The following is a 15549-nucleotide window of genomic DNA, read 5'->3' as shown; positions in this document are numbered from 1 at the left end:
TAAACAAAGAACTGCTGATGCCAGAAATCTAAAACTAAAAACAGAAATTTCTGGAGAAACTCAGCAGGTCTGGCAGTGTCAATGGAGAGAAAGCAGAGTTAATGTTTCGAGTCAGTGACCCTTCTTCAGAACTGAAGAACTTCATTGCATTCGGGCAGTTAGTGCTGTAAGGTGTGATTTTGTTTCTTTCAGTGAAGCTTTCCTTTGATGTGATACCTGAACTGGCTAAGATAAAGAGCAACCATTCAGTTATCCCGGCTATTTCTGGCTTTTAATCTATCAGGATGTGTCAAATCTCTCCAAGAGTATTGTGCCTCTATTAAGAGTCTATTATTTAGGTCACTGTTCATGATCTCTGAAAGATTATTTTGTAATTTCAAAGAGGACAAGACCAATCCATGGACATTATTGAATTATATCGGAAAGAGATATTTTGTTGGAAGCTATGGCAATGCCTTCATATCAAAACAAATTGCCAATGTTTGTTCATTTCAAATATCATCTCCTGCCACTTAGTGCCACATTGTCATCAATGATAAATACTAGCACAACTGAAGTGTATTCATTCCATCTGTGAAGTACGACTTTTGGCAATGAGAGCTGGCACAGCACTGCATTTTTGTGCTTTGTTTCAGGTGTGAGAAACCTTATCTCCCACTTCTTTTGAGTGTTTCCCTTGTGATCTGCATTGGCTAGTTGCTACTGGATTGTTGGGAAGTTTCGTTTACAGGATCTTACTGATAGATGACTAGAATGACTAGAGGTCAGTGGATGAGTTTTGCAGGAGTTCAGAAGCGTACATTAGCCAAATCAGAGACTGATGGTTGATTTACGTAACTCTGGTCTGTTGTATTGGATCGGCAGTGTCGTGAATTGGATGTCCTCTAGCCCTATTCCAAAGAACATGGCACATGTATATTGCATTGTTTGATAAAAGGAAGTCATAGCATTATTTAACAGGCTTCTGCTGACATTGTGCTCCTCACTCTCTCCAAGGATGACTCAGACAAAATGGTAATAAATGGATATCAGTCTGGGAGCATTGAATAGACAGTCACCATGCAACATAGGCAAAATATTTTGTAGAAACCGCATCTAAAGACTGACAAGTTGTGCAAACTCTGCTGGGAAGATATCAAGGGGAATATAGGAAGTAACACTGACCATTTCCAACCATAGCTCAAATGTGGGAACATTGGATTACAAGCAGGAATATTGCATTTAGGTCTTCAAGACTGATTCACTGTTCAAGAAGGTCATTGAACTCAACCTTAGATGCAACACCAACCCCCTTCCATAAAATTTGACTTCCTGGTCCTTAAAAAAAATCCACCTGAAAAAATTCCTTTAATAAGTTTATTTGATGGAGATCAACAAGTGCTTGGAATGTTGTAACGTGGTAGGAGTGGCTTTGCAGAGTAAACTTTCACCCCCAATAAGCCTGTATCCTAAAATGATGCTCAGGATATCTGAATTATGATACCACCATAATTAACAATTATAGCTCCCAAATGAGACTGCAGTAACTGGTGACATTTTTATTTCAGTTAAAATATAGAAAATTTATATTACAAGACACTCGTTAACAATAATATAGAACAATTTACAACACTGGCTGAACAGGGAGGAAGGCATTGCAGCATTTTCCACAATACTGGTCAGTCAAGTATTTACAGTGTAAGTGCCAGACTGAATCTTTTACAACACAGTAATTTACTGCAAGTATTACAGTCTACATAGTTCCTTAAAAGGGAACCAAGAAAAGCTCAATACACTTCGAATTCTGAAGGATGCCAGCATGCTTCCAGTCTAAAGCCCGCAAGAGGGGGCTCGGCTCGTTGGCTGATCATGAAACGAAGTCTTCACTATCCACCCCACACCTCCCCCACCTTCCCAACAAACCTCCCTCCCAAGCCCAATGCCTAAAGGTCTTGGGTCAGTCCTTTCACCATTGTTCACAGTGGTTCAGGGTCACTGGCAGGTGTGCAGCCTAGAGCTCTTGCCGTGATTCCCTCCTCTCTGTATCCGACATGAGAAACCCTGGGCGCAGTCACATCTCTGGAAGATCTCCAGGCCACGGGAGCCTTTGCGCTTGTGTTTGGTGCACACCTGACCTTCCCTCAGCACCGGTTTGCAGATCTTGGACCAGAAGTGTCGGGCACAGCATAGGCCTTGGTCACAGTCAGAGGATCTGAGGCAAACATCACCTTCTTGTCCTAAAATGGGAAAGGGGGGGAGGAGATGAAGAGAGAGACAGTGAGAAACTTTAAAGACTGAGGTGCAAAGCACAGATTTTGAACCTGTTTTGAGTTTGCCTGAGCCCCTACCTTTAACTGGATGGGACCGTGCTGGGAGGGTTGTCCTCCTCAGATGACTATCCAGGGTGGTTTGCTGCTCCTCATGATTCCAACTATCCAGGATGCTTTCCTCAATTTCACCAGGAGTGTGTTCAACATCATTGGGCATGCACAGTCCTGCAAGAAAATTCACACGTCAAACTCCAACTCATTTGTTTCCTCCAAAGAAAAACATGAACCCAGCTCCCACTACTTCCATTGGCCCAAACATTCTGACAATTTACACCTGATGGCTATCAATTCCAATGGAGTTCAGATTAGTCAGTGAACTAAGTCAATTAGTTCCTGTGGTACAGTGAGTATGGGGCCCTGAGACCAAGCAAACTCAAACAGAGAAGATGGAGGAGGCTGCAGCGGGACCTAGGGTTAGCCTCTTGGCAACTTCCAAAGTCCATGATCTTACTTCACTCTGGGGAGACAGAACTGCTGCTTTGGATTAACTGAGGCACCGTCGTGCGACATGGTGTGGATAGAGAAGTTTCCCAAATTCCCAATTTGAAACATTTTGCCATCGGGCTGTGTACTTGACATGGAATGTATATTGTAACGAGTTAACCTGTTGTAGCGGTATTGACAGGATATGTGCGGACAAGTTACATTTTACTCAAGTTTCTGTAATAGTCATGTTGAAACGTTTTAGATTTGTAACTATAAAATACGTTTTTTTAAAAAAAAATACCACAACATTGCGATTGAAAAGCTCCAAGTTTTCATGACTTTTTCTCTCTCCTTTAGCCTTTATCCAGTTCGATTAGATGCCTCTTCCCCCCAGCCTCGCCCAGCACAGAGCAGCGTTTTGTCCTGTCCCCCCACCACCCCTCCCCCGTCCTCTCTCCCCCTCTCTCCCCCGTCCTCTCTCCCACACTCTCTCCCGTCCTCTCTCCCACTCTCTCTCCCTCTCTCCCCCGTCCTCTCTCCCACTCTCTCTCCCTCTCTCCCCCTCTCTCCCCGTCCTCTCTCCCACTCTCTCCCCCTCTCTCCCCCGTCCTCTCTCCCACTCTCTCCCCCTCTCTCCCCCGTCCTCTCTCCCACTCTCTCCCACTCTCTCCCCCGTCCTCTCTCCCACTCTCTCCCACTCTCTCCCCCGTCCTCTCTCCCCCGTCCTCTCTCCCCCTCTCTCCCCCCCCCTCTCTCCCTCCCCCTCCCCCTCTCTCCCCCCCCTCCCCCTCCCCCTCTCTCCCCCCCCCCCCCTCTCTCCCCCGTCCTCTCTCCCACTCTCTCCCCCTCTCTCCCCCGTCCTCTCTCCCACTCTCTCCCCCTCTCTCCCACTCTCTCCCCCGTCCTCTCCCCCGTCCTCTCTCCCCCGTCCTCTCTCCCCCCCCCTCTCTCCCTCTCTCCCCCCCCCCCCTCCCCCTCCCCCCCCCCCCCTCTCTCCCCCCCCCCCTCCCCCTCTCTCCCCCGTCCTCTCTCCCACTCTCTCCCCCTCTCTCCCCCGTCCTCTCTCCCACTCTCTCCCCTCACTGTGAGACTGACCATTGCTGCAGCGAGTCCCCGGACAGCACATCGCATCTCGGAGACACCGTTTCCGCCGCCGGCGGCAGGTCAGACAATGTTGGGCAGCGGCTCGGGAAGAGGAACAGAACTGCTCGACAGCGCAGTCCCGGTCATCCAGACAACTGGAGATCTGCAAAAAGGGAGCAGAGTTTGGTTAGTCCCCGCCAAAAGCCGTGTGGCACAGCAGTACATCAGAGCACACAGGAGCAGACCCTGAAACATTGACACTCCGACAGATATACCCTGAGACTTTCAACACATACAGATATACCCTGAAACACTGATACCCATTCAGACATCCCCTGAAACTTTGACACACATTCAGATATTGTCCTGAACCACTGATAAACCTTCAGATATACACTGAGACTTTAACACGCATTCAGATATTCACACACACAAATACAGATATACCCTGAAACTCCCGACATACATACCCTGAAACAGTGGTACAAAGAAATATAGCCTGAAACAGTGAAGCACACGCAGATATACTCCGTAACATTAGCACATACAAAAATACCCTGAAACACTGGCACACAGGTATACCCCACAATCACACTGTCACACACAAATATACTCCGCAAATTTGACACACACACACACACGTACTCCGCCACACACAGGCAGGGGGAGACCCCGCGATACATTCACCAAAACATACCCAATCTCTAACGCACAAATACTGCAATAGTGTAATTGCTGCAACAAAAGGTAGTGTCTCCAAACAAAAACACTTCGTCCAACCGAACGGAAATATTTTTTTGCAACAGACACTGTTGTGTTAGAAACACAGGTCTGAAACATTCAAAAAGTTGGTATAATATTTGACGGCAAAATCTTAAAAAGCGAAAATTTCGTAATTCCAATACAAATATTGACCATTCCAGGTGAAACAATGTTTTTTTTGTTTTGTCTGGGTGGCCAGCTGGGTTTTGGAGGGAAGGAGAGGTTCAGGTGCTAGTCGGTTTGACACTGACCTGGAATTGCTCGACAGCGTGGTTCTTGTTGACACTGTGATGGACTACAACCTGGGGAGCCGCGCTGACTGGGTGGCTGGGACTCAATACCACACCACTGGCTGTCTTGATGGCATTCGAGTTGAAGGAGCTCACGGTGTTACAGAGGCAGAAGGTGAGCAGCAGCCTGGCAACTCTCACAGCTTCCAAATACATGATCAGCAGCACACTCCGCTCCAGGACACCGCGAGATGAACCAGCCACCAGAGATGTCTGACAGAAACCTTGGGAGCAGCGAAGTGATAAATCCTGCTGTCCAGGAACGCGGAGATTTGCCTGCTGGTTAACTCACTGCCTTTGCAGAAACTTTTCCCGAGTGCAGCCGCTTCCTGAGCAGTTTTATAGCTGCTGATGGTGCCTATGTTCCCGCCCCCCTCTCTCTATGTGTAACATAGGACGGCCTGGGATTTCCACACATATGCTCGGAGAGTTTGCAAACCCACGTGTGTGTATGTCTCTCTCTCTCTCACACACACACACACCACCCCCAACCCCTCCCCCATCCAAGGTATAATCAACACTCATTCCCACTAACCTCTTTTATCATTTCCCGAAAGATGCCACCACATTGAGGCTTGACGCCTTTCTGAAACCTCTCTCGATCTTTATCTCCCTCTCTCTAATCTGTCTGTCGGAATCTCCCTGTTTTCCTCTCTTCCCTCTGTGTCCACCTCTCCCTTATTACCTCTCTTACTCCCTCTCTTTGTCTCTAACTTTTTAAGCCCCTTTTCTCAATTTCCCGCTCTCTGTCGCCATCTCCTTTTTCTCTACCTTCCCTCGATCTCCCCCTCCCTCTGCCCCCAAGTGTATCTCCCCTGTATCCATCTCTTTTTTGCTCCTCTATCTGTCTCGTCCTCCTCTTGTTTTGCTCTCTCTCTCTCTCTGCCTCTTTCACTCTCTAACTCCGTCTTTCTCGCTCGCTCTGCCTCCCCACTCTGTACCTTATTCTGCCTCTGCCTCTTTTCCTTACATCTGTCATCCCTTTTCTTCACGATTCTATTCAGAACTTCGCGATTCGATCACTAAAGCTAGTCTCTCTGTCCTCTGTCTCTCTCTCTGTCTCTCTCTCCATGTTTTCTCTCTCTCTGTCACAGTGCCGCTGTGGTCACTTTCTCTCTCTCTCTCTCTGATGTATTTTGCCCCCTCTCTGCCTTTCAACCACTGCCTGTTGGTCTTTCTATCCCCTCCTGTCTGCACATCCCCTCTCCCTGCTTCTCTAACTTGCATTGTGTGTCTTTTAAATGTCTTTTAAATGCCTGTGTCCAAATTGAATAAAATGAATGTGTGGGGATGGCGAATCAGGGGCGGAAGGGAAAGGTTTCTCGCTCTGAATTTCCTCTATTTGTAGAAATCATGGGCGTGGGACCCATCCTGTCGCAATATTCATCCTTTATCCGATGAGTTTCACGTCTGCTTTTTGTTTATTTTGGAGCCACGGAGAGCTTCAGGACCAACACACCCTGTCTGGTTGGGAAATAAAAGAATTGAATGCATTCAGATCATCTTCGCTCCATTTGCAGCATTTGATTGGAACGGGGCCCCAACTTTGAAATCCACTTGATGAAACAGACCAGGGAGATCAAAGAGCTTGCGGAGATTCAGGACAGGGAAGAGTTTACCCAGTGAATTATCATACAGCAAAACAAACACAGGGAGCTCAGCGCTGAATAATAAACAAGTTAAGCCGCTTTGTATGAACTGCTATTGTGGTCTTTGACTTGGTGATAAAACTTAGCGTCGTTTCTCAAATTGTTGAAGAGGTGTCAGCTGATGCGATCTTTATATAAAAAAAACATTAAACATGGAAATAACCAGGGGGAACGCCTTGTGCACCTGTTCCTCTTTTGGCTGTGAGGTTTTGCTCTGGTTGATATCGCGAATAATGAGTTCGGAACCACAGACTTTTTTCATGTGTGCGTGTTCTTTTTCTTCAAATTGCTGTAGCTTTCTGGTTACAATGCAACGGGGCTCTTTGAAACGGGATGGAGAAGGCTACAGGTAAGAATAGCCCTCACTCTGAACAGGGTTTGAAGTGCACCAGCTGTGGTAATGCAAGAAACTCAGGAGCCAGTTTGCAAAGGGCCAAGCTGCCAACAGCAAAGTTGTCACAGAGATGTTATTGCACAGAAGCAGCTGTATGATGTACTTGGTACCATTTCCCTGCCTTCTCCCATAACCCTACCATTATTGCTTAAGAGATAATCAGTTCCATCTTGACTGTCTCAAATGAACCTGACTCCACTATTTATAGTACTTATTGGGCAGATTCCAGTACTTAACTGCTTGCAGTGGGGCGAGTTCCTTCTCTCATCTTCAATTGCTCAGTAATGTAGAAAATAGGAGCGGGAGTAGACCATTCAGCTCTTCAAGCCTGCTCCATCACTCAGTATGATCATGACTGATTATCCAACTCAGTTGCTTTCCTCCCATAATGTTTGGTCCCGTTTAGCCCTCAGAACTATACTTCACTCCTTCTTCAAAATATTCAATGTTTTGGCCTCAACTGTTTCCTGTGGCAGAGGCTCGCCACTCTCTGGATGAAGATATTTCTCTTGATCTCAGTTCAACCATTCATTCCCTCCACCACCAATGCTCAGTAGCAGCAGTGTGTATGGTGAAAATTCACCAAAGATCCTCAGTCCGCACCTTCTAAACCCATGAACACTGCCATCTCGAAGGACAAGGGCAGCAGACACATGAGAGCACCAACACCTGTACATTCCCCCCCAAGCACCTCACCATTCTGACTTGGAAATATATTGCTGTACCTTCACTATCCAGAGATTCCCTCTTTGAAGGCATTGACAATCTACCTACATGGAATGCGCAGTTTGAGAAGGCAGCTCACCATTAACCTCTGAAAGGCAACCAGGGATGGGCAATAAATGCTGATCAGACAACAACACTGACATCCCATGAATGAATAAAAATAAATTGGCCTGCCCCATATCTTTAGACCCCCTGTCATGGACTGCCCAGTCATAAGGAACATCCTACCTGCATTTGACCCATCAAGTCCTGCAAAACTTTTGTAGGTTTCTGTGGGATCTCCTCTCATTCTTTTAAACTCTTCTGAATATTGTCCTAAATGATTCAAACTCTCTTCATACATCAGCCTGCCATCCAAGCATCAATCCCCAATCACTCCCTCCAAAGTAAGAACTTCCTTCCTCATATAAAAGAGACCAAAAATGCACATAATCTTATCAAGGCCCTGTAAAACTGCAACAAGACATCCCTCCTCCTGTACTCCATTCTTCTCACAACGAAGACCAACATATTATTTGTCTTCTTCACCACCTGCTGCACTTGATTTTTTTTTTGTCAGTTGTCTCGAATCTGTGTTCTCCTGTTCTCAGTCCTTCCATCAGTGGGAACAGATTTTGTCTATCCATTCTGTCCAGTCTCTTCATAATTATTCTGAGATCATTTGTCTTTTTTTAAAATCTTGATTGATAAACATTGGTACGAATACTGGAGTTAACGTCCCTTGTGTTCTTCAAAGTACACACCTGGAACTTTTACATCAATCTGAGAGGGCAATAGGCAGCAGTCCCTCAGTATTGCACTGCAGCTGCAGCCTGTGCTGAAATCCTGGAGTGTGAAACTTGAAACATTAGCTCTCAGCCAATGGTTCATAGACAAACTGGTGAAGACACTTTTCATGCTCTGAATAAATAGACTCAAGGAAACTGCAATAGCTACAGCGGTCACCACCAGAGGCCAGAATTGCAAACACAGACCAGACATCTGACTCACTAATCAATGTACTCATGTACCAACAGAAATGGCCAAGAGCAACACATCAATGTTGCTTTACTCTCAATGACTGACAGAGATATCACTATCACTATCATAGAATGGGTGTGACTCTGACTCCTGCATTTTTTGGTGAGAAATCATTTTCGTTTGACAATTCCAGATTTAACAAGATTAAGTTAGGTTATCTGGTTGTTATGAATGGGTTGGACAAAAGGGGCAGATTCCATGCTATACATCTCTATGACTCTATGTATTTCTATTAGGAAATTGAGATTTGGGTGGCACGGTGTCTCAGTGGTTAGCACTGCTACCTCACAGTGCCAGGGACCCAAGTTTGATTCCAGCCTCAGGCAACTGTCTGTGTGGAGTCTGCACATTCTCCATGTGTCTGTGTTGGTTTCGTCCGGGTGCTCAGTTTCCTCCCACTATCCAAAGATGTGCAAGTTAGGCGAATTGGCTATATTAAATTGCCCATAGTGTTCAGGGATGTGTAGGTTAGGTGCATTTGTCAGGGGAAATGTCAAGTAGTAGGGATAGGGTTACTCTTTGGAGAGTTGGTGTGGATTTTGTTGGGCCAAGTGGCCCGTTTCCACACAGTAGGGATTCTATGAGATATTGATTGGTTAGGAATGTGAGTGCATTGAGAACAACATGATTACTTTTCATTATAGACCTGAAAAGAATTTTGGATGTTTGACATTGACACGATTCAGTGAAACTGGTAGGTAATATTGCATAACATTGAGAGTGATGTTAAAAGGATACAGGCAGCTCTGATTGTCCTTTCTTTGCGAGCATGTTTGCTGCAAATGATCATGACTGACACTTCAGCATGCGTTGGCACAGTGGCTCAGTCAGGCACCCAGGTTCAATTCCAGCCTTGGGCTACCACCTGTGTGGAGTTTTCATGTTCTCCCTGTGTCTGTGTGGGTTTCTGCTCAGATGCTCTGCTTTCCTCCTGCAGTCCAAAGATGGGAAGATTAGGTAGGTTGACCATGTTAAACTGTTCTGTAGTGTCCAGGGATATGCAGGCTAAGTGAGTCAGCCATTGTAAATGCTGGGTTACAGGGATGGAGTGGGAGTCTGGGTATGGTGGGTGCTCTTTGGAGTGTCAGTGTAGACCTGATGGGCTGAATGACCCCTTTTCTGCACTGTAGGGATTCCGTGATTTCACCAACATGGCTACGAGAGGATAACATATTCATGAGTAAATCATCATCATATTGTTTGATGAGTGTCTGTGAATGGATGAATCTTCCCTCATGTTGGGTATTTTGAAGAAAAACCAACCCAGACAGGAGCTGATGAGGTCGAATCTGGACTGCCCAATGCTAAATCAAATCTGGCCACGCTTGCAACAGCCAACTTAAGTGCAATTAGAGGACACAAAACCCATTACTTTTGAGTAAGGTTGGTTAGTTGAGTTATGCTGAGTCAAGACACCCAGGCAATGTTTTTGTTTTCCTTCCCATCTGAATTGGCAAATAGGAATTTGATCAATGTCAGATTTGGAGGCCATGATGAGGAGGTGCCAGGGTTGGACTGGGGTGGACAAAGTTAAAAATCACACAACACCAGGTTATAGTCCAACAGATTTATTTGGAAGGACAAGCTTTCAGAGCACTGCTCCCTCGTCAGGTACCTAATGTTGTGTGATATTTAACTTTTAGATTTGGAGGCAATAGCCCCTCTGACAGTGCAGTACTCTCATCCTAAGCACTGGATTGACAGTTTGCATGATATAATAAAAATCCAGATAGCTTATCATCACATTATCAATTGTTTATATAAATTGGAGTTTTGGGCAAGTTACGTCAACTATCATGTCCATCGAGCATTTGGGATGTCACTGTACTAAAGCATTTCAGAATTGAATTAAGAGCTGGACATAAATTCATTGAAGGATTTTGCAACATTTTCCCTCACCACCCATTCCCACTGTCACATCTTTGTAAAACATAAGATGCATCATAACATGAATGCAAAAACCTATGAAATGCTTACAGATCACATTAGTAATAGAGCAAATTGTATCATAGGATAGTATACTTAAATGAAATAGGTTTGCATTGGGGCCAGTAGCATAGGTTCAATAAGCTTGTCCATTATTCTGTTTTGAGATGATCAGCGGAGTTGAAGATGGATAAATGATCTGGAAATTTTGATTAGCTACAATTAGGATCACAGAATATGAAGATTTATTTTCCTCAAGAAGTTTCATAGCTTGGAATAGAATCCATTAGAAGGTAGATTGGATGTGTGCAATGAAAGAAGCAGGTCAGATAAGCAGATGACCCTTTTACAGATGTAAGTCACATTAGTCTTGTAACTATATGTGTTTCTTTAAATACTTATTTAACAACCCTCCCGTGATCACTGGTTAGCACAATGTTGGTTTTCAAGCAGAGTCTTACTGCTTGCAATCCTCACCCTGTTAAAATGATTTCTTATCTAAGTAATCCTCCTGAACAATGGATTTTGTTAGTTCCATTCCAGTTAAGTGAAATAGTATTACTGGGATTCTAGCAAGAGTTCCAGGTAGGGAGATATTCATAGGATGTGGGTGCCATTGGCTCAGCAGGATTCAACAGCATAGTGGTATTATCACTAGACTGTTAATCCAGAGACCCAGGACCAATAGTCTGGTTACCCTGGTTCAAATCCCACCTTGGCAGATAGTGGGATTTGAATCCATAAAAAATTGGAATGAAGATGCTAATGATGACCATGAAATCATTGTTGATAGTTGGGAAAAACCCATCTAGTTAGCTCATGTCTTTTAGGGAAGGAATCTGCCATCCTTACCTGGTTTGGTCTACATGTGACTCCTGACTGAAAGCAATGTGGTTGACTCTTTATTGACCTTTGGGAAGGGCAATAAATGCTTACCTAGTCAGCAACTGCCTCGTACCATGAAAGAATATTTAAAAAATTCTAAACTAGGGATTACCCACATCTAATTGGCCAGAGGGCAATTAAGAGTCAACCGCATTGCTGTGGGTCCGGAGTCACATTGTAAGGCAGACCAGGTAAGGATGGTTAGTTCATTTCCTTAAAGGACTAGAGTTTTTCTTAAGAACTGAACGTGGTTACATGGTTGCAATTGAACTTTCTTTTTATTCTAGAACATTTTTTGAACTGAATTATATTATAGATTATGTTTTAGCCTCAACCATCTCTCTGCAATTTCCTACAGTCACTTTCCATGAATTCTGGACTAATCCTGTCTTCCTTTCATACGCCATTGGTGACCTTGCTCTCAGATCTAGGATTCCTCCGAAATCTCTGAGTCCATCACTCCCCTTTTAGGAATCACTTAGTTTATTGACTAAGCTTTTAATCACACTGCTTGATAAGTGACTCTTGGGTTTGGGGTCAGTTTATTGTGTTTTAATATTTAGTAAATTATCTTGAGAGGTTGGTCTGCTTTCAAGGTGCTGTGTAACTGCAAGTTGTTTGTAAAGAAAATGAATCTAGAACATGTAGACATTGCAACTGTCCTATGTGGTTTACAATATAGTGTACTAAACACTGCTAATTACAATTCCACCCCAACCCCCACATGCTAGTCTAAGATTTAAGTTTTGGTCAATGCGTGAATGTGTGTTGTGTCTGGTATGTAGTTGCAGCACTTTGGCCTAACCCTTACTGCGCCTTTCAGTACAAGCATTGAAAACCGGCACATTTCAACTTCCAGGACGATTTGTTGAGGATAAACCTAAATCTCGGGGCAGCTCCTGCAGTGGTGCGATGGCCACTACCTGGAATCTTTCAACCACACTGTACTGAGTAGCTGGGAACCTTAATATCCCATGGCTGTGTGCTTTATAAAAATGTATGCTGTAAAACAAGGGTATTGGTCATGTATTGAGGCACCTCAGAGTGGAAAATGTTATATAAAAAGCTTCATTTGCATTTTCTGTGATCTCCAGTTTGAAATGTTTGCCCTCAGGCTGTTGCCTGATGTGCAATTTTTTTTGTGTCAATACCAAAACTGCTGTAATTGTATTGAGTGGAACATGTTGAAAAATCTTGCAAATCTTGTGACACGCAAGTCAAAACGTTTTGTAAGATGTTTTGTTTACAACTTTAATAAATAAAGTGTATGCTTTGACAAAAAAAAAGCGTTTGGATGGAACCAAGAACAATGCTCCCCAGATCCTAGCTGCACACCTGGAGTCGCCCTTGCTCTTTCCCATTCGATAGAGAGAGACACTGTTGTCCACCGACTTCTGGAATGTGCCTTTACAAAGAAGGCCTGTGGATAGATGTGGTGTTTTTTTTCGTGAGGTTCCTTCCTGGCACCTCTGTGATGGAAAATTCTGTTTCATAGGGTGTTCCCGGGGGGGAACACACCCAGATGAAAGTGGACCATCATCAACCGGATGAATTTTTTTTCTATCGGTGTGCCCAAAACTCTCTGGTGTTGCAGTTCAAGATGTACACTAAATGAATAATAACCGATGCCGAGATCCAGGACTATGTTCTGAGGGATATACCAAAGCTTGGGGACGCTGCTGCAGAGGTGCAGTGGGAATTTCATCATCTTTTATTCAGTGTTGATACCTTTCAGCTCGACAGTACACTCACTTCTGGTTAAACTGGCGATGGCTAGTGCTTCCAATTAAACCTGTGGGTCTATAGCCTGGTGTTGTGTGATTTTTAATTTTGTACACAATCCAACACCGGCATCTCCAAATCCTGGTTAAATTCAGAAGTGCTACCGTGGATCCCTGAGGTCGGCCTGATTATATTGTCTCGTTGTCAGGCTCTGACGGACAGTGTGGTTACGTGTTATCTGCCTGGGGCCCGTGTTCCTCACCCCTGTGGATAACAAGGAGTTGGTGTATTGCAACGGTACTGAAGTACCCCAGAGTGCAACATGTCTTTGGAGAAACGTTGATTGTACTTTGTGTATTATTACATTCAAAAGTTTTAATCTTGTTTTACACTTTTTAATGAATAAAGCACACCTTTGCGATGAAAGAAATTGCGTTGCACTCAGTAGACATGGATATGAAGTAAAAACAATGACTGCAGATGCTGGAAACCAGATTCTGGATTAGTGGTGCTGGAAGGATATGAAGTATTAGGTACAATTTGGGGTCACTCTCAGTGGCACCGCCTCCCAGATTAATTTCTCTCCAAATTTCTCTTGCTTTGCTTCCTCCAGATTTGGCTGGAAGTGATCATGTAATTTGCGATTCAATACTTCCATTTTTGGACAAACTGAAGCAATTTGTTACATTTAAGGGAAATTGCGACACTCTCCGAGTGAAGTAAACCTGTTGGTCTATAGCCTGGCGTTGTGTGATTTTTAACTTTGTCCACCCCAGTCCAACACCGGCTCCTCCAAATCATAACATTGACAGCATGACGTCCCTTCATGCTGTTTTAAAATTTATTTTGTTGGAATATTTTGAATGTTTGAATGAAAGTGAATCTCAACTCGGAACTAATTCTTAAAACAAAGTACTCATCTAAGTCCAATTGTTAGAACACACGAGAGGTTAGTTTAAAAACACGTGGGCCATTGATGAAGTTCTCTGCTGTTCAGTGTGGAGAACAAAACTAGCAGAAAGTTCATTTAAGTTTAATCGTGTGAATTGTCATTAATCAAAATCTGTGGTAAAAGGGGGATTTGTTTTAACAACTCAGCCAGTGCGGGGAGTGGTGTGGAAAAGAAGGTTATTTAAGGTGTTCTTTGATGAAGACAGATCAAACAGAATTGTCAAACAACACTAACCTCGTCTAAATCAGGCTTCGAGGGGATGGCGTTTATACAAACACAACTCTGTTATTTGTTGCCCTTCTCCCTATTGACTGCTACTCAATAAACCATCGGAATAGATACATCTAATCCTAATTAAGACGCTTGGCTGCCGAACTAATCCATTCAGATTACAGTGGCTGCCCGTAAACGCTCGAAATACGTGTCAATTTTGATTAGAATTGACACAGACTGGGCAAGGTTCAGATCCTGAGCGGAAAGTGATCACTGTACGCCACCTCGTGGTTCCCATTGCAGCTGCGTGACCAGCACTCAGTGCAAGCCGTTTCCCAACTGCTTGTGGGGAAGGGGAATGAGAGAAATTGTTTATCGTACGGTTTCCATCGCGAGTTGATTAGTCACCCGTAAACAATGCGAGTTATTTTGGTCAATTCAGAGAGGACAAATTGTTTTGATGCAGTTTGCGTGGTTGGGAGAAAAGTTTGTTTTGTGTAAGTAAAGATTACCACCACCAGTTAAAATGGAAGATTTGTGATAGTTATGGAATAAATAACTTTGGTTGCATGATGAATGACTGGGATGTTTTATGTCTGTTCGTTTTTAGCCTATAGACATTTTTATTTTGGTCACATATTTTCAGTACGTGTATTTTTTTGTGTAACCGGGTTTTACTTCATCTAAACTGCTATTATTTCTTTTCATTTCCTGCTGCTTCATCTCAGGGTTAGCCTCCAGTATGGGATACACTTAAAAGGAAAATCATTTCCTCAATAATCGAGTTCGTTTAGCGACATACTGATGCTCCAGACACTACCCTTAGAAGAAAAAAAAACTTCCATTCATTTCACAACCACGGGTTATCCCAAAGCAATTTGCAGTCAACTTGCATTTTTTGAAGAGAAGACTCTTTGTAAAAAAAGAAACGTGGCAGCCAATTTGCAAACAGCAAGCTCCCACCAACAAAAATGTGGTAATGGCCAAACTGTGTGTAGTTATCTATTTATCAAGTTCAAATCCTTAAAATCAAGCAAGGGTCTCCCAATTTGCTGAATTCAGTATGATTCGTCCACGACTTTGTCTGTATCAGGGGCATTCCTTGGGTAAGAACAGTTGTCTGTGTCATTGCTCATGTACATAAGGTGCATATTGTTAACCACTCAACAAAGATTATTTCTTTCATAGTGTA

The 15549-nt window shown here is 43.9% G+C and overlaps 1 protein-coding gene across 1 annotated transcript; it reads right to left on the bottom strand.

Annotated features, from left to right (window-relative positions):
* Positions 1-1505: 1505 nt before the first annotated feature.
* On the bottom strand, positions 1506-5191 carry dkk1b (dickkopf WNT signaling pathway inhibitor 1b). Its single transcript, XM_072557864.1, has 4 exons — positions 4832-5191; positions 3831-3981; positions 2328-2474; positions 1506-2216 (listed from the first exon to the last, which is right to left on the bottom strand). Exons 1-4 carry the CDS (start codon positions 5024-5026, stop codon positions 1972-1974), a joined length of 738 nt encoding a protein of 245 aa, XP_072413965.1. The 5' UTR covers positions 5027-5191; the 3' UTR covers positions 1506-1971.
* Positions 5192-15549: the final 10358 nt, after the last annotated feature.

This window comes from Chiloscyllium punctatum, chromosome 38, assembly GCF_047496795.1.
Source record: "Chiloscyllium punctatum isolate Juve2018m chromosome 38, sChiPun1.3, whole genome shotgun sequence".
Taxonomy (NCBI): Eukaryota; Metazoa; Chordata; class Chondrichthyes; order Orectolobiformes; family Hemiscylliidae; genus Chiloscyllium; species Chiloscyllium punctatum.
This window is presented reverse-complemented; position numbering and strand designations above follow the sequence as displayed.

Excerpts from the sequence above, each read along its gene's own strand:
- dkk1b (XM_072557864.1), bottom strand. The coding sequence starts at position 5,026 with ATGTATTTGGAAGCTGTGAGAGTTGCCAGGCTGCTGCTCACCTTCTGC. Across the intron at positions 2,475-3,830 it reads GGGGACTCGCTGCAGCAATG|GACTGTGCATGCCCAATGAT; the intron begins GTCAGTCTCACA and ends ATTTTCTTGCAG. Across the intron at positions 2,217-2,327 it reads ACGGTCCCATCCAGTTAAAG|GACAAGAAGGTGATGTTTGC; the intron begins GTAGGGGCTCAG and ends TTCCCATTTTAG.